Source organism: Choristoneura fumiferana, chromosome 8 (genome assembly GCF_025370935.1).
Source record: "Choristoneura fumiferana chromosome 8, NRCan_CFum_1, whole genome shotgun sequence".
Taxonomy (NCBI): Eukaryota; Metazoa; Arthropoda; class Insecta; order Lepidoptera; family Tortricidae; genus Choristoneura; species Choristoneura fumiferana.
Genome location: NC_133479.1, coordinates 10,155,135 through 10,173,137, shown reverse-complemented (window position 1 = coordinate 10,173,137; position 18,003 = coordinate 10,155,135). Strand labels below are relative to the sequence as shown.

Genomic DNA, 18,003 nt, shown 5'->3' with positions numbered 1-18,003 from the left:
CTGGCCTGACATTGCGTCAGAACGAGAGTTGTGGAGGTCAAGAGGGGAGGCTTTTGCCCAGCAGTGGGACGCTATACAGGCTACTTAAAAAAAATGTTTCGTTTAAGTTTTATTTTCTTAAGTTTTTTCTATATTGTACTGTACCGTTTTTTGCCCAAATAAACATTAAACATTAAAAATGTTATCGTTTCATGCATTGGTGTTTACTGTAATGCTGTAATTTTATGTTGGAATAAATAAATAATAAGCCGGATTTGCCTCTTAAACGTGAAAGGAAACGTCAAAGTGTATTTTTAACCAATTGTATTTTTGTTTATTTTCTTTTGTACAATAAAGAGTTTACATACATGATCATGATCATTGTTTTTTTTTTCACCCCCGACGCAAAAAGGGGCTTTATAAGTTTGACCGCCACGTTTGTGTCGTCTGTAGCACTGCAGTTTTTAACCTGTCCTCTCCCAGAGGCACAAATTTGTGCCCAAATTCCTTTGATCCTGTTATCCTGGGAGATGACAGATTAAACGGGTAAACCGAAATTGATATTTTTTTTTAAATTGGAAGCAGGTTTTCTAGCGGTAGTTTTTAGTTATGTTTGGTGGAAATAAAAGCAGTTATCTCCAATATATTCAGCGTTCTTTGGAGCTGCTGACAGGATCTCAGCCAATATTAAAGTAAAAAGTCTCAAATGTTGGTAATAAATATGTATGTAGTTATAGATTTAAGTAGTAGCATTTTCTATACAACTCAATCAGTGGGATTTCGCGAAGACCAGTTTCTTCTGAAAGAATCTTAATCAATATTCTGCTTGTATCATATGTCAATCTGTAGATTTTTTTAAACTTTTTAAAGGTTTTTGTGTCGGGGGCTTCTTAAACTTTTTTTTTACATGAACTAATTGTTTTTGGATTGAATTAATTTTCGTTATTTTAAAGCGCAACATTGTGTGGTAATTTGGGTTAACTTTATTATTTAAAGATCTGAATGTAGGTGGGTAGGGTACACACTTTGTTGCATGTGTAACTGAAACGAAATGCTTGCCAGGTGCCGCGGAATCCGAGTTACATTTTATGTTGTAACTAGAGACGTGTTAAACTTGAGACTCTGCGAAGCTTAAGCCGTGGGAGGTACTTGGTACTTGGTAGGTGTTTACTTAGTTCAAGTGTGCGCGACAATAATCCCAGCGGACAATTTTCAAAGTATTCTTCATCTCCATCCAATAAAGTTTTAATGATACCATGTTTGCATCACTTCAGTTGAATAAGTTTGCAAAAGTTCGCTTACTTATTTGGATTTATTTATAAACAAGGTATAACATTTCATAAGCGAAATTGAAATTACACACTTAATATTAACGCACAATGAGATAATCAGGTTGCTAATTCTTAGTAACAAAATATTTTACGAGCTTTCAGGAACTCGCATTTGTTTTTCAGCATACCAAACATGCTGTAACACAATTCAGCTTTGTTCACGTTTTCAAGAAGAACCTTCTTATTACTAAATGCTTTTAAGTTACTGTTAATGAAAAAAAAACTGTATTTTTTATGAAGTAAATGGGTAAGGCGCAACAGGTTTATCTGACGCTTAAGCATTTAAAAAAGTAAAGTTTCCGTTAACGAATGAAATAAGTTTGCTTGAAGGGAGATTACAGTTTACTGAAAACCATATATAATTAGAGACTACAATAGACTTTATCTACAACCATACAGTAAATCCTCAATTATGCGTTCAAAAACCATAGGTAATGACCAGCATTACGACATTAGATTCTATTATGAAGACGGCTGTATCGTAATGGAATGACCATACAGAAATATGTATCTTAATGAGATTTCATACATCATTACAACACTGGGGGGGTTGCGCCGCGACCACGTGCAGCAGCAGGCGGCGCAGCTCGTGGGGCAGACATACCTACCTAGTTCTCGTTAATGCAGGTCATTCTCAATGGTTCGCGGAACACATGATAGAGGATTTAATATATGGGTATAGATAAAATATTGTATGCACCTGTACGTAATTAGGCCTTAAAACACTCATGTGACCCTATTATACCCACACTCACACCCACACTGGGTATGTAAACCCACACTCGTGTTTTAAGGACCCCTATTACGTTACAGTTGCATAAAATACTATTAACAAACACTTCACAATGGCTTCAAGATCTGAGAATTTGTGTTACGGACAGCGAAAGACCGCAAACTGACATTAATTGGGCTATCGGCCGTTGACTCTTAGCTCTTAATTAAGCTTGGCTGAGCTAATTTAAGCTCCCAAATTTAGACGATATTGCTATTTTTTGTTGCTTAATTAATTAATGACGTCGTGGTAGTTTAGTGGTTTGGTTGGGTTATGGCCTCTCAAGCAGAAGGTCGCGGGTTCGAGCCTGGCCTCGCACCTGTAAAATTTGAGTTTACCTGTATTACTAAATTATTTCGATGATGGCGATGATGTGCCATATTGTTTGTAAAACTAAGACATTTTCATTTGTACCGTACAGTGTAGCAATGTCACTAATACTACACTACTACTACTACTATTACTACTACTACTACTACTACTACTACTACTACTAGTAGTAGTAGGTATTATGGTGGTAATACAGATTATGTCTCAATATAACACTTAGTTTATTTTTTGCAACACGTGAACCTATGAAATATTCGTTTATCATAAGCTTATATTTTGCATTCACAACACAATATACTAAAATAACAAATTTTGAATAAGCTTGCACCCTCAATATTGTATCTATTAATTTTAGCAATCAAACTAAACCATAGCGTAATAATAACAACTAGAGAGGTAACTCGGCCTTCAAGAACAGGGCAACTACTCGTATGCTGCGCGGGACAGGGTCGCATCCCCAACGGTGCGCTGAAAATCGACCGATTGCAGGCATTTAGCGCCTGCTATGCTATGACTAAACAGCTACACATAAATAATCTAATAAGTTACTATCTGCTCGTGATCACACGCATTTGTCGCGATCAAGACCCAATTTATTATACAAATATCTTAAAGTAAGATAAATTGGTATCAATTATTTTCAAAGTCAACTGTTATCCATTTTACCGTGGAAGGTAGACAGTTAATTAATCTTGGGACTAATTACTTACCGAGCTCGACGGCCGCACGCACCCGCTGCAGCGCCATAGTTTTGGTCACGGCCAGCCAGCGATCGATCAGCGGCTCGAACCACCTGCCACACGACACAGCTGTAGAGCCAGCGACACATCAAAGACACCACACAGCGTCTGATTCAAAGTGTTCGAACAAGACCACATGACTAATATAGATCATCATCATCATATCCGTCGTAGGACGTTACACTATTGGATATAGGCTTCCCCCATAGACCTCTAGTTGCTTCGGAATATAGATGCGTGTAAACCTTTTATTATACAAAAATCAAGTCACAATCACAGTTGACAGTTGTTGAGACACATTGTATAAAGGTGAAATTATACCTTCAATAGATCTCTACCAGTCAACCTTTGAGTGAATGAGAGGAGCATCTTCAAAGAGTGAGCTAAAGAAGTGGATATACGCGAAAGCGAAAGAAAGTATAAACGCATAAGTAAAGCCTAAATATTATAAAAACCGCATCAAAATAAATTTGCCAGTTTTCGAGAAAAACTGTAACAAAGTAAATCATCTATATTAGTATTCTACAAATTCCCTAATCTAAATGCAACACTTACAAAGCACACAAATTGTATTGTTTACAAACCTACACTAATTGCGTTTCACTCCCTAAATCTCCTTTGCTTTGAGCTTTAAAGATTAGATGAGATAACCTTCGAACGTACTCGTATTGTATTTAATACCTACCTACGTAAAAATCTTCATAACGAAGGTACTATTTTTAATCTTCTGGGTGTGGTCTTTAATCGTAATTCATAAGCTGGCAGAATGAATAATTTTTCAGTTGATAAATGGTGCTTATAAAATGGAATATATTATTAACTTAATTAATTACTATTAAAGGTCAGGAGTAAAACAAAGTCTAACAAATCCTTTCGAGGGCTGAGTTTAATATGTATCACGGTAGCTAATATGAATGAAGTTACAGATAATTAATAAAAGTAGGGTATTTTAAATTGAGCGCCATTCATTAATACGAGTACAATGAGAGAATAAACACGAGAGGAGGAAAACCTTTGCCTGTTTTGCTCAACAATGAAAGTAGGTAATTCTACTGATTTAAGTGAGGAAAATATATCGAAACAATAATAATGTTAGGTACCCAACCCACTCGTTTTCCTTAGATATTAATGGTTAAAGGAAAGAAACAAAAGGTAAAACATTTCGTTAGTGTTGTATACGATCACGATAATTTAGTTGTTCTGTTAAGTACGATTCCGGCGACAAAATGAATGTCTTTATGTACGTTTTATAGCCGGGCCACACCTACGCCTGTACGATGGAATAATTCACGGTCGAATGCATACACCTGTTAATTTGCGCATGTTTGAATTACTTTAGACGAGTGTGTCTTATGGCTACCTACTTGCTGGAAACACATTAATCTCGAGTTAGCGTTAAGCTCAGTTTAGTTGTGTCAAATTGTATGGAACTGTCAAGCTTAAGCCTAATTTAACTACTAAATCTCGATTTATTTTTTCCTGCAAGACGGCCTGTGTTTAATTCTTATTTCGTCTCTCCAATATGCGTTGCTACGTGTGAAGAACATATCAGTCAAGACTGACTACAATTTATTTCATACTAGAGCCATTACTTGCGACTCCGTCCGCGTAGAATTCGGTTATCGCTATCCCACAGGAACTATGCAATTTTCCGGGATAAAAACTATCCTATGTCCGTCCCCGGGACTCAAACTTTTCATCTCAGACGTGATGAAGTAACAAACAAACATACTTACAAACTTTCGCATTTATAATATATTATAGTGGCAATTCATGTCAATAGTTATACATTTAAAAAAGCCTGTCGTTGAATATAAAACTTACAATTAAATTGGCACAAAAATAGCCTAAGTAAAGTCAAAAATGGCCCTGACTTACAAGTATGCATCCAGGAGTTGCGCGGGCGCGTCGTGCGGGTGCGAGGGGTGGGCGGGGTACGCGGGCGGCGCGGGCGCGGCTGCCGCGCAGAGTTCCCGCACTGCCGCCAGCACTTCGAAAGGCAGAGTCTTTGCTGACACGACCACCACTACAAAATAAATTAAAATTAAGCTATTTCTAATTTAGTTTTTTGGTGAAAAATTTCGGATAGAATTGACATGGATGATTCGTTTACATTTACATCATTTGTTAGTATGGCACGCCAAAAGTTAATATAAGGTGGTAAAAAGAAATGAAGGATTTGCAACACTGGAGCTCTACATTAATATACTCAGCGGCACAAAATTAGGCCCACTCTCCATACAAAATTACCTATTACTGCATACATTGGAGGGCCAGATTTTTTGCCGCTCAGTATATATTATGTTGTTTAGGCTATTTTGACATTGTGCTATCTCAAAAATGTCTCGCAGCAAAAGCTTAACCATAAGTAAGTTTTTGGTAAAAAAATCATTTTCGAGACAAGCTTTTCTTTGCTGACTGTACTTTTATCGACTTTATTTGCATTATCACCCAAACTACTTTTGCATTCCAAATTTCAAGTTGATGCCATTAACCGTAGAAGAGTTCTGTCCTGTGGAGACGATCCTGGCCGGACTACCAGGATGTCACTATCAGATTATGGTATTATCACGCAGTTTACAAAAGTATACCACAATTCAATCCGACTACTGGAAGTTGGTCGAATTTAACTTGCAAGATTTGACTACAGAGAGACAGAAAGCAGACAACGGGACAGGTACTAAATAAAAAATGTAAATGATACCATTTTAATTGAAGCGAAAACCGTTACGAACACTAAGTTATGTGCATAAGTTTTCAACAGTTAATTGAAAATAATATACTATTACTGTTCGAACGAAAAAATAATTATATTTTTAGGACGTTTATAAAAGTCCTACAGAAACTATGAACAAAAACGAGACGTACCTTAATTGTCTCTAGACAACAACAACACACAACTATAGCCTCGTGAAAAAGTTTTCTCGTAATGCGTCAGCTAATTGGTTATAGAACATCGATACCTCCGTTTCCCTGCTCGTCGTATATTTCCTCCTCGGCTACACCACACCAGCCCTCGTTCACCCACAGCTCCACGCATTGCCGCACGTCTTCAGACAGCTAGCAAATAAGAAATCCTATCTTTAGTTGCATTTTAAGATAGGTAGGTATATTTTTCTGAAATAGGGTGGGCGGCGAGAAAGTGGGTCACCTAATGATTAAGTAAGCACCATCAACCATGTGTGAACAAGTATTATTTAATACGGGTTTGGTATGGTGTTTGTGAAACTTACATTATTCTGTTAAAACATAACTGTAGCTGAACATGAAAGTTGTGTTTCTTCCAACATAATCGTCCAGAAATGTTTTTGCATATGCATTTTCTGTTATTTAAATTTAAATTAGTTTTCAGCCAAAATTAATTTGTTGCCCACTAAAATAATAATATTTTGAACAGTTTAGCTTCCTGGAAAGCACAAATAAATTTTTGATGTGACTAAATTTATTTATTTATTTATTTTTATTTATTTCATTGTAAAGTCATGTACATATTTGTGAAAGGTGTTACATTTGGTATTATTATTAGTTAGTCCATGACGCCCTGCAAGGGCACACAATAGTTACAATTATGAAGCTAATGGTATTAAATCAATTACTTATTACAATGTCGAAAATTTATAGTGAAATGTTAATGTCAAGTTTCTGTTCATGCACTGTAGGTTTTATTTTAATTTCTACCCATAACATAAAATGTACAAAACTATAGATACATTGTCAATTAACTAAAAATATTTAAGTACTAACTTTATTTCATGTGGACGAGCCATTGAGATAAGATTCAGAATATGTTTAAATAAAAAAATATGTCAATTTGTATCTTAGTCTAAGTGGACCTATTTATGCAAACAGGATCCAACCCACACTCCTGTCAAAATTGAGTTAAATACACAGAAAGCTTTTAAAATGCACCTTCTATCGACCTACTTAAATATCAAATTGATCTGGCAACTATCTCATATCAAAACATTAAGTCAACAAAGTTACCAAACGTGATAGCAACAACCTCATAATAAGCTAATAAGATTCATGCTGTATGATAACTCTGTATTCTACAAAATGTTAATGTTTTATTTTTTATAAATGGATCCATGTCGCTTGGTTCCCCATAATCGCAAATTTATATATTTTCAGAAGGGACCATGTGGGTTGGATCCCGTTTGCAAAATAAAAACTGACGCAGTCTAAATTTTCATAACGGAGCATGCGGGTTGGATCTCGTTTGCAAAATAAAAACTGACGGACTCAAGTTTTTCACAAGGGACCATGCGGGATGCATCTTGTTTGCAAAACAAAAATTGACAAAGCCTAAACTTTCATAAAGATTCACACAATATGGTTACTTGTTAAATTTAATTGGGCCTATTTATGCAAACAGGATCCAACCCACACGTGGCTAGTTTTGAGAAAAATCGGTTTTTGTTTAAAACATGCGAACAAAATTTTCTATAAACATCTCAAAAAAAGTTTGAATGCAAAATTTTAGACAACGGTAAGTTTTTTGTTGTCTAATACTCGTGTTCCAAAAAATAATAATATTTAGGGACGTTTTTCTTCAAAAAGTCAATGGATCTTTTTTGCAAAAATGCTCATGTGTGGGTTGGTTCCTATTTGATTTAATAGAAATTAAAATCGTAAATAATATAATAAAATATACATATGTTATTTCAATTTACTTTATTGAAAATAAATGCTTATACTTACAGGAAATCTTTTTTACCATTAAAAAGTTCTAGAAAAAATAAAAACTTTTGTGAATAATCATACATTTCAAAACATGAAAAGAATATAAAACAGAATCTCAGTTATCGAAATAATTTTCTTCCAACTCGAAGTCAAGTTCACCAGAAAAGCCTTCCAGGTCATCTTCAATATGTTTGTCTGCATCGAGATTGACGTAAAAACTGTGGTACTCCTGAGGAATCAGGTGCAGAAGGCTCTTTAAGTCTTTCAACTTTGCCTCTGGTATTGGTTTTCCTGTAGGCCAAAGAGGCTCCATTATTTCTTTTGAAATAGCTGGTTGCCTCACGCGACCAATTTTTTTAATGTCTAATGAAACTGAGATTCTGTTTTATATTCTTTTAGTAAATGAGTGATGTTTTGAAATGTATGATTTGATTATTCACAATTTTTTTATTTTTTCTAGAACTTTTTAATGGTAAAAAAGATTTCCTGTAAGTATAAGCATTTATTTTCAATAAAGTAAATTGAAATAACATATGTATATTTTATTATATTATTTACGATTTTAATTTCTATTAAATCAAATAGGAACCAACCCACACATGAGCATTTTTGCAAAAAAGATCCATTGACTTTTTGAAGAAAAACGTCCCTAAATATTATTATTTTTTGGAACACGAGTATTAGACAACAAAAAACTTACCGTTGTCTGAAATTTTGCATTCAAACTTTTTTTGAGATGTTTATAGAAAATTTTGTTCGCATGTTTTAAACAAAAACCGATTTTTCTCAAAACTAGCCACGTGTGGGTTGGATCCTGTTTGCATAAATAGGTCCAAGTGGAAAATTTAATTATTATTTATTTATTATTACATTTACTTTAATTCTAATTATTTCAATGTTTCGTCGTTCAAGAACTCGTCAACAGAATAATAACATTTATTAATCAATATTTTCTTTAATTTATTTTTAAAATTATTATAGTGGGGTTCCTGTCTGATACATTCTGGAATTTTATTCGCTATTTGTATGCATTTATATTGGGGACCATTTCTGAACATTGCTAAATTTGACTTTGGCAACAACAGTTTATTTTTATACTTTGCTCTAGTTCTGCTTGTGTCCTGTTTTGCCTTAAATAAGTCAGGATGTTTACGTACAAACAATGCCGATTCCAGTATGTAGATTGAGGGAAGAGTTAACAATTGGTGCTTAATAAAGTACTGCCTACAGCTCTCAGGTACACCTCAGCCAGGCGAACGCGTACGCGTAATAGGCGGATAGTGCAGAATTTAAATCTGTTTTCACTTTAAGGACGTTTAGTGCATACACGAATTTTGACAGCTTCGTTTTTATATTCTGAATATGAGTTTTCCAATTAATATTTGTATCTATTGTTATTCCCAACAATTTAAAATCCGATACTTCCTCTATTTTATTATTGTTAAGTTGTAATATTAATTCCAAAGAATTTTTTTGCCTCGGTTTAAATTGTATGATTTTAGTTTTTTTTTATATTAATATCTAAGTTATTGTCGTTAAGCCATTCTACCACGGTGTTTAGTGTATGTGTGAGTTTTGTGTTGCAGTCAGTATTGTTTGTACCATTGGACAGAAGTGACACGTCATCAGCGAACATGACGCATTCTGTGTCTGAGTCTAGCACCTTAGAAAGGTCATTGATGTATATTAAAAATAAGAGACAAGCGCTGACGCTTCCCTGTGGAATTGAGCAAGTAGTGTAACGCATTTGCGAAGTGATTGCCGTTAGTTCTTTAATGTCGGCGTTGTAGTAATCTATCTGTACGTATTGCCTACGATTTTCGAGGTAAGATTTGAACCATTTATGTGCTATACCGCGTATTCCAATGTTATATAGTTTTAATAATAGGATATCATGTGACACTCTGTCGTAAGCCTTGGTCATATCGAGGAGTAATCCGACGGCATATTTTTTTTGATTAATATATTCCAGTATTTTTTGTACATATTTATATACCGCTAGTGATGTTGAATGATGTTTCCTGAATCCATATTGGTTTTTATCCAGTAAATTATATTTCTCTAAGAAGTTATAAACACGATTTGTCATACTTTTTTCAAATACTTTTGAAAACGAGGGTAGGAGAGCTATGGGGCGATGTTGGCTTGGGTTTGTTGTGTCACCGCCTGGTTTTAGCAGTGGTTTGATTTTAGATATTTTTAGTAAGTCTGGAAATGTTCCTTCGCTAAAAGATTGGTTTATCAAACGTGTTAATGGTTGTACTAGTTCCGTTTCGCACAATTTTATAAGTGTTGGTGGTATCTCATCGGTGCCAAAACTCCTTTTGTTTTTTAGTTGTTTAATGATCTTTGCTATTTCGTGTTCTGTGACTGGCTGTATGTATATTGAGTTTACCGCGGGGGTAGGTGTCGCGCGCGTGCCGCGGCGCTGCGGGTTCGCGGCGCTTGCCGGCGCTGACTCGCCCACCGCGGCAAAGTATTCATTCAATAGGTTTGCTACCTCATGAGGTGATTCAATAGGTGTTGACATGCCAGCGGTTTTTATACTCATGTTTTTATAATTGCGATCTTTGTTTTTATTAAACGTCTCGTTAATGATTCCCCACATAGTTTTCGTTTTGTTTTTTGAGATTTTTAATTTTCGCGCGTAATTTATTCGCCTTGACCTTTTTATACATTTTTTTAAAATATTTTCGTACTGTTTGTAGTAATTTTTAATAATTTCATTATTACTTATATTAGCTAATATTTTTAATTGTCTTTTATGTTTACATGATTTTTTCAAACCAGTTGTTAACCAAGTCTTTGTTGCCGGTGTTGATATTAATTTTAATCGTTTTTTTGGAATGTGTTTATTTAGTATTTCCAATAATTTAGTAATAAATATATTATAATTCGTGTTTGCGTCATTTTTGTCTAAGATTATTGTATACAAATTAATATTTTGCAACGTTTTCTTAAAGTTTGACATATTTTTTTCACTGAATATTCTCATTTTAGTGTACCATGTAACTTGTCGTGTCTGTTTATATCGTCTTTGCGTTTTATACAAAATGCCTTTGTGGTCCGATATGCCGTGATCTGTTACATTTACATTATAATGGTTTTGTCTTTCATTTGTGAATATTAGGTCAATACATGTGCTAGAATTTTTATATACTCGCGTTGGTTCTTTGACAATCTGTGTTAAATTATAGCTCAGCATTAGGTCTAAAAGTGTTTTAGAGTTAACAGAATTCGATAGGACATTTATGTTGAAATCACCTACAATAATAATGTGTTTGTTTCGCTCCTTTTCTTTGATTTTGAGAAGTAGTTTACCCATACAGTTGAAAAATGTGTCTATTTTACGATCAGGTCTATATATATTAATGAGAATGATGTTTTGTTCCGGGATTTCCACTGCACAACACTCAAATATGCATTCACGTGAAAGTTCGGCTATATCCAACCGTTCCTTGTAGGTTATTCCTTTTTTCAGAAGTATTGCTACGCCACCACCATGGTGCTGCTCGCGGTAGAAAGCTGCGGCAAACTCGTATCCGGTGACGGTTATTGTATCGGCCTGCTTCTTATAAATCCATGTCTCCGTGATGCATAAAGCAGATATATTTCTATTAATAAGGAATGATTCCATTATGTCGATTTTATTCTTTAGGCTCTGTGTGTTCTGAGTAAAAATTCCAAACTTGTATTTATGTGCGAAATGTCTGTTCTTTATTTAACTGTTTATTTATTGTATTAGTAGGTATGGGTGTGTGCTGATTCTGTGATTGTGGAAGTGGCAATTCTTTAGGGCTCATAATTTGGTTTTCCGGTATAAATTCCTTTCCATTTATGAATAGTCTATTTTGTTTTATCACAGCGTACTTTCCTTCGCGTCTTGCTTTAATCAAATTGTTTCTAAGGACTTTCCGTTTTTCCAAAGATTTATCATCGAGAAATGTTGTGATCCCGTAGCCCATATTCCTGAAGTACTGCGCATTTTCTAACACGTATGTCGTCATTCTTCTGCTTAGGAACTCTATTAGTAAAGGTCGACGTTGTCCTCTTTTACCAATACGGACTGCTCCTTCAATATAGCCGTTAATATTTATGTTGAGTATATTGTAAAATAACTCATCTACTTGACGACACAGATCCGTTTCGGTTTCATAATGATGTTCATCGAGGCCGTATAATACAATTTTCCTATTATGTTTATTTTCAGGTTCTTGTGTTTCATGATTTTCCAAACTGCTCTTAAGTTCCTGTAATTCTCGTTGTAGTTTTGCGTTGTCACTTTCTAGTTTTTCTATTTTTATGTTTGTTTTTGTAAGTTCCGTTTGTAGTGTTTCTTGATGTTTTTCTAATTTATTAATATTTTGTGTTATTTCCTGCTTCAGTTTACTAACTATGGTGCTGATTTCTTTCTCTATTGTACTTTTCAGCTCACTGAATATGGTTTTATTGTTCTGGTTTAGTTTTGTATCAAGGAGGTGGCTTATTTGCTCTAATGTAACTGTTTGATCAATGTTGGAAGTCTGGGTTTTTGGGGTCTCCCTGAGATTGCAATCGCCTGTGTCCTTGGTCACGTTGAGGTCATTATTTGTGTCGATATTTGTGTCGATAAATACGCTTTCATCGTGGGCCAGCATCTCGTCTATGGACATTGTTGTGTCATCTAGATGCGGAATGTTGGCGTATCGTCATCTCGCTTCCTTCGTGTGATCCCACTATCACAATTTGGACATCGCCAAGAGCATTTTAATTCTTTTGCTTTCTCTCTGTAGTAGGCCGCTGTCATATTAGTGCACATGTAGTGATATATGCCCTTGCAAGCTACGCATATTAATGCCTCTAATCTGATGTTTATTGAATTTTTACATGCTAAGCACTTCATTTTTTTAGTTTAGTTACTCACGGATTCTCCTTACTCACGGATTAAAAAAAACTAGATACTTGTTTTATACTTATTTTTTTCTGTTATGTATCCATCTCGTTTATTTCAATTTATAACAGCATCCAAATGGACCAAAGGTTCTTCTTTCTTACGGCATTGCTTTCATTTTCTGCTGTTATGCAACTTATGAAACAAATTAGGACATGAAATTAAAATAAAATTTAGTACATTTTCATCCCTGGAGGAAATACCAGAAGTTTATTTCTTGTTTTCCTAGAGTGAACACTTGTTCACCTACCTATATATGTAATCTGTTGATTGACTATTCCGTGAGGGACGTCAATCACCTCTCAAAACTCTCGCAATATTTCCTAGGAAAAAAGCTTTTATTGAATTTTATGGTAAATTGGAGTGAATCATTTCTGGTGCTAGTATAAAGGATGAAAGTTATTCCATGTAGTCAGTACTTTTAATTACATTCAACGAATAAACGAAATACTGGTATGACTTGTTTTAAAAGCAGGCTAGAAAATTATGTAATTTTCTGTTGTTTTCTGTTATTATTCATGTTATTGCTGTTTGCCTACAGCAAGTTTCGTAGATATGAAATCAATACCTCGGCAGTTCGGTAATTAACACCAAGATCAGTAACGGCAACTAAAATTTCGATCACACTTCCAGTAATAGGTGTTAATTATAGTAAAGGTATGATTTTGTTGATCACCTAATAAATGCGTTTTCGGCGACCTAATAAATAATATTTGTTCCTAAAATAGTAGATCTGTCACCTAAATTGAATCACCAAATAATATTATAAAACGGTTACCTAAATATTATTTAAAAGTTACTTAGTCGGAAATAATAGTGATCATCAAATAATTATATTGGGTTCCAAAATAATAGACGTGTCACTAAAACTGAATTACCAAACAATATAGAAATGGCTTCCTAAAAATTAATTATCATCACTGGAAAATAATATTGATCATTAAATAATTTAACTGAAATTTGACGATAATGATATCACAATGAATGAGAGTAATAATAATAATATCTTCTCACAAATTACACCAATTGACCCAGCCCCAAACTAAGCAAAGTTTGTTCTATGGGTGTTAAACCACGCGTAGACATACATACATATATACTTAAATACACAAACATCCAAGACTCAAGTACCTACTACAAACATTTATATTCATCATATATACAAGTATTAGCAAAAAATGTTCGGTTCTGGCAATTCGCCGGCCGCTGCAGCGGCACGCTCGCTTCGCTCGCTCGGCTCGCGCACTGAGGGTCGCAGTTCTACCTAACACTCCTCCTCGCTTCGCTCGTCGTCGTACCTAACCAGACCTGCCTTAGTAGAATAGGTAGAAGCATCGAATTAAGGAACTGATTTATTATTAGGTAACAGATCTATTATTTTGGTCATTGAATTTTGATGATCAAACTATAATTTAGGATACAGGTTTACATTAATTTGATGACTTATAACTAAGAGACAGTTTTGATTAATTTGATGACCAATATATTTCTTAGGGATAAATATAATAATTAGGATATCGCAGTTTAGTGACAAATCTAAATTTAAGTGACAGAACATATAGTTCCCTTATTGTAATAATACAACTGAACTAAAAACTATCCTAAAAATAACTAAATACACCGTGAAAAAGTATATCTGTGCATTCTTTCGTAGTCCGACATCGATTAGTTTAATATACCGCATTCCTATGATTATAACAAGTACTAAATGTATGTGTATCGACTTACATTCAACTGAATAGGTCAAGTAACACAAATAGGGTTTCGTGTTGGTTTATTGGTAATGTGTTACGTGTTGTATGCGATGGTGTTGATGAAAAACACTTACCATTTTGTCGATCTGAGTGAAAACTACATTGAAGTAGGGAACATTGTTGGTTCTGTAAAAATCAAATCAATGTAATGGAGGAACGTGAAAAATAATGGCTTCTACCTATTGGTAATCAACATACGTAATTTCATTTAAAAATTTGTTAAAAAGTCTTACTCAACGGTAGGTAAATTATTAACGAAAGACATGCACAATGCACGTGTGTGATAATGATAATGAGTAGGTATTTTACCATTTTCTTAATATTATCTAAAATTTATAAGTTTCTACTCGTTATTTGGTGTATTTATTTTACAAATGAAATGTATGCTAATGCTATGGTCGATTTATGTATGTTCCACATGATTTAAGGAAAAACAAAAAGTCAATTAAAATAAATTCAACAATTTAGTAGAACGTTCTTTCAACAATTAAATACTTTCGAGTTTTATCTCTCAGTGAGTACAATTACTTTTTCCTCGTTAACTAATCGTGGTAGGTAATGCGAAAAATGTGGGACCCACAACTTTTTAAATATAATATGATATAGCTTAGATGATATCATGATCTGTACACATCACCATGGTTTTCATACTTACGTTTCGAACACCGGGTGGTAGTAAGTGAGGCCCTGCTGTAGGTCGATTTGCACGAGAGTGATCAAGTTGACTAGATCTTCGCCTCGCTCAGACTCGGTGTCCTGCGCACACAACGCCTCGTACCATTCAGACGTGCCTTTGCGCAGCGAGCCCACAATCTCACTCCTAGATAAATATAAATAAATAATAATAAATATCACGGGACAATTCACACCAATTGACCGAGTCCCAAAGTAAGATGAAAATATACATAATTATTACGTATAACAAACATTTAAATACCTACAACCAGATAAAGCATGATCTGTCCCGCTGCCCGAAAAAGGGTTATTTATTCGATAAATCAAAATATTTATTAGCTATTTGTAGCTAATACATTTTTATACCGCGTAGAAATCTTCAAACTCATTGTCTTGAGTTGATACCATCGCGCCCTTCACGTATCAAATGAACAATAAACGTAGCTAGTTGCTTAATAGACGCTAATGATGCCAAATAAAGGACAGGTGACCTCAAGAGTTTGTATTTAACCTAATAGCCTAATAGGTGTGCCTATAAAATTTGAGGTTTGCCCTCGCTTTCCCTAGGATCCCATCATCAGATCTTGACTTGGCGACAATGGGACCACCTCAGAAGAGTACTCTTACGAATAAAAAAAAATTAAAAATTCAGGAACATACATAAAATAAATAAATAATAATACTAACATTGGAACATGGAACCTCCTCCTTTTTTGAAGTCGGTTAAAAATGCCAAAATCGCCATAGGTTTGCCTATAAAATTTGAGGTTTGTCCTCGATTTCCCTAGGATTCCATCATCAGATCTTGACTTGGTGTCAATGGGACTAACTCAGAAGAGTACTCTTTCGAATACTTATTAAATATTTGTACGCTTGCAATGTATTTTGTATTTTTTACTGTATTCTGACAAATAAAGTTAATATTTTTTTTATTCGACTGGATGGCAAACGAGCAAGTGGGTCTCCTGATGGTAAGAGATCATCACCGCCCATAGACAACTGCAACACCTGGGTATTGCAGATGCGTTGCCAACCTAGAGGCCAAAGAAGGAATACCTCAAGTGCCAGTTATTTCACCGGCTGTCTTACTCTCCACGCCGAAACACAACAGTGCAAGCACTGCTGCTTCACGGCAATTTGAATTTGAATAAAAAAATAATTTTGAAAATCGGTCCTCAATTGACTGAGAAATCGATGAACATACATAAAAAAATACAAACATTGGACCGTAGGACCTCGTCCTTTTTTGAAGTCGGTTAAAATAAAAGTACGAAATTGTATCAGACAACAGCTCAGTCTCGTACAGCTATGGAATAAAACTCTTTAGGAAGATTTTCACTTATAGATTTTAACGGAAATCTGATCGTAGCTAAAAAGTACCTAGTATATACTCGTAGTAGTAGCCATCAAGAACAAAATAAGGAGTTTATTTCTGAATAAAGAAATAATCAACTAAATTTACTATGATACATACATAAGCTGGTTGACTTGGGAGCAGGTAGGTACTAAAAGAAAAAATGACGGCTTACTGCGTTATTTTATTGGGTTGATGGAATATTCATATTTTGGCTTCCGCAATAAACCGCCCCGCGTTCGTGTCAAAGGCGTCATACGAGGGTAATCTCGTTGTGGCTGTTATGTAAAATTGACATCACTCGGTATGTAGTCGGCAAACCCGAGAGCATACCCATCTAGGGCAGTATTTTTTATAGTTTTTGTCCATTAGAAAGTTTGCAAATGTATCTTCTGCCCTTATACACGGAAATATCAGGAAAATTTTAACTTTTCTGCTGGACTTACGGATCTCATAATAAAGATAGGCTGCTTTACGAGAAGTATTGTTCCATTTTTATCTCTATCACTCAGGGCAGAATTTACGCTGATGAAACTGCGGCTGGGGAGTCACAACGATGGTAAACAATGCCGAGCTAGATTGTATTGCGGGCTAATCTCTTGAAGACATAATACACTAAAGATATTTCATCAACTATATGCCTCAATTCAATCATCAGAAAACGATAACAGAAAGCAACCATCTTGTATTGCTGATACTCGTACCTATACCTATAGGCAGTGCCACGAGAGACGCACACAGCTACTACATGTCGTGTAATGACAGCAGAATTTTAAAATCTACTCATTCATTTCGTTCATTCTCCTTTTGTGCAGTCAGTTATTTTTGTAGGTAGCTGTGTGTGTAATAAATAATCATACACTTCAACTCTCGTGGCACTATCAAGGTAGGTGTATCTACATTGTAAATAAGCTAAAGAATCAAATCTTTTAACGTGGAATGTCTTTCAAATGGTTCTAGACATACCGTCTAAAATAAAATGTGTCGAAAAATAATGCTGATGACTTTTTCGCTGTTTTTTTACTTTGTGCCTATGTGTCCTATGTGATGACCTATAGAATATTTAAGGAGGTACCTAATGTCAAAATGACAATTAACTAAAGAACAACCAGCATAAAAAATAGCGTGGCTTTACAATATTATCAACTTCAAAAATTGACATTTGCAATAAAACACTTAGAAAAGCCTTGAATAGAAAAGTAACACTTTGCTCCCTCTCGACAGGGAGGAAAAGTTACTTTTCTGAAGGAGAGGTGTGAAAAGAATATATCTATTGGACGATATTGGCGATTGATTTATTTGTAAGGTAAGTTATTCAATAACGTTTTCCAGGTAAAGGTTTATTGAGAAGTTGTTTTGTTTATTTTTGTAATGTGAAATAGTAAATTTTCATACTTTGAGTTCAAGTAGGTATGACCATGCTGGATTTTTGGATCATAATTGAAAAGTTATTTT

General features: G+C 34.7%; 1 protein-coding gene and 1 long non-coding RNA gene across 2 annotated transcripts in view; one reads left to right on the top strand and one right to left on the bottom strand.

Moving 5' to 3' along the window:
* LOC141430437 (uncharacterized) overlaps nucleotides 1-18,003 on the top strand; it is a 205,413-nt gene that overhangs the window by 41,572 nt on the left and 145,838 nt on the right. The window lies entirely within an intron of this gene.
* unc-13-4A (BAI1 associated protein 3) overlaps nucleotides 1-18,003 on the bottom strand; it is a 138,887-nt gene that overhangs the window by 29,324 nt on the left and 91,560 nt on the right. The window contains 5 exon segments of the mRNA XM_074091126.1: nucleotides 3,123-3,205; nucleotides 5,031-5,178; nucleotides 6,116-6,212; nucleotides 14,594-14,645; nucleotides 15,175-15,339. Coding sequence (XP_073947227.1) covers nucleotides 3,123-3,205; nucleotides 5,031-5,178; nucleotides 6,116-6,212; nucleotides 14,594-14,645; nucleotides 15,175-15,339 — 545 coding nt within the window.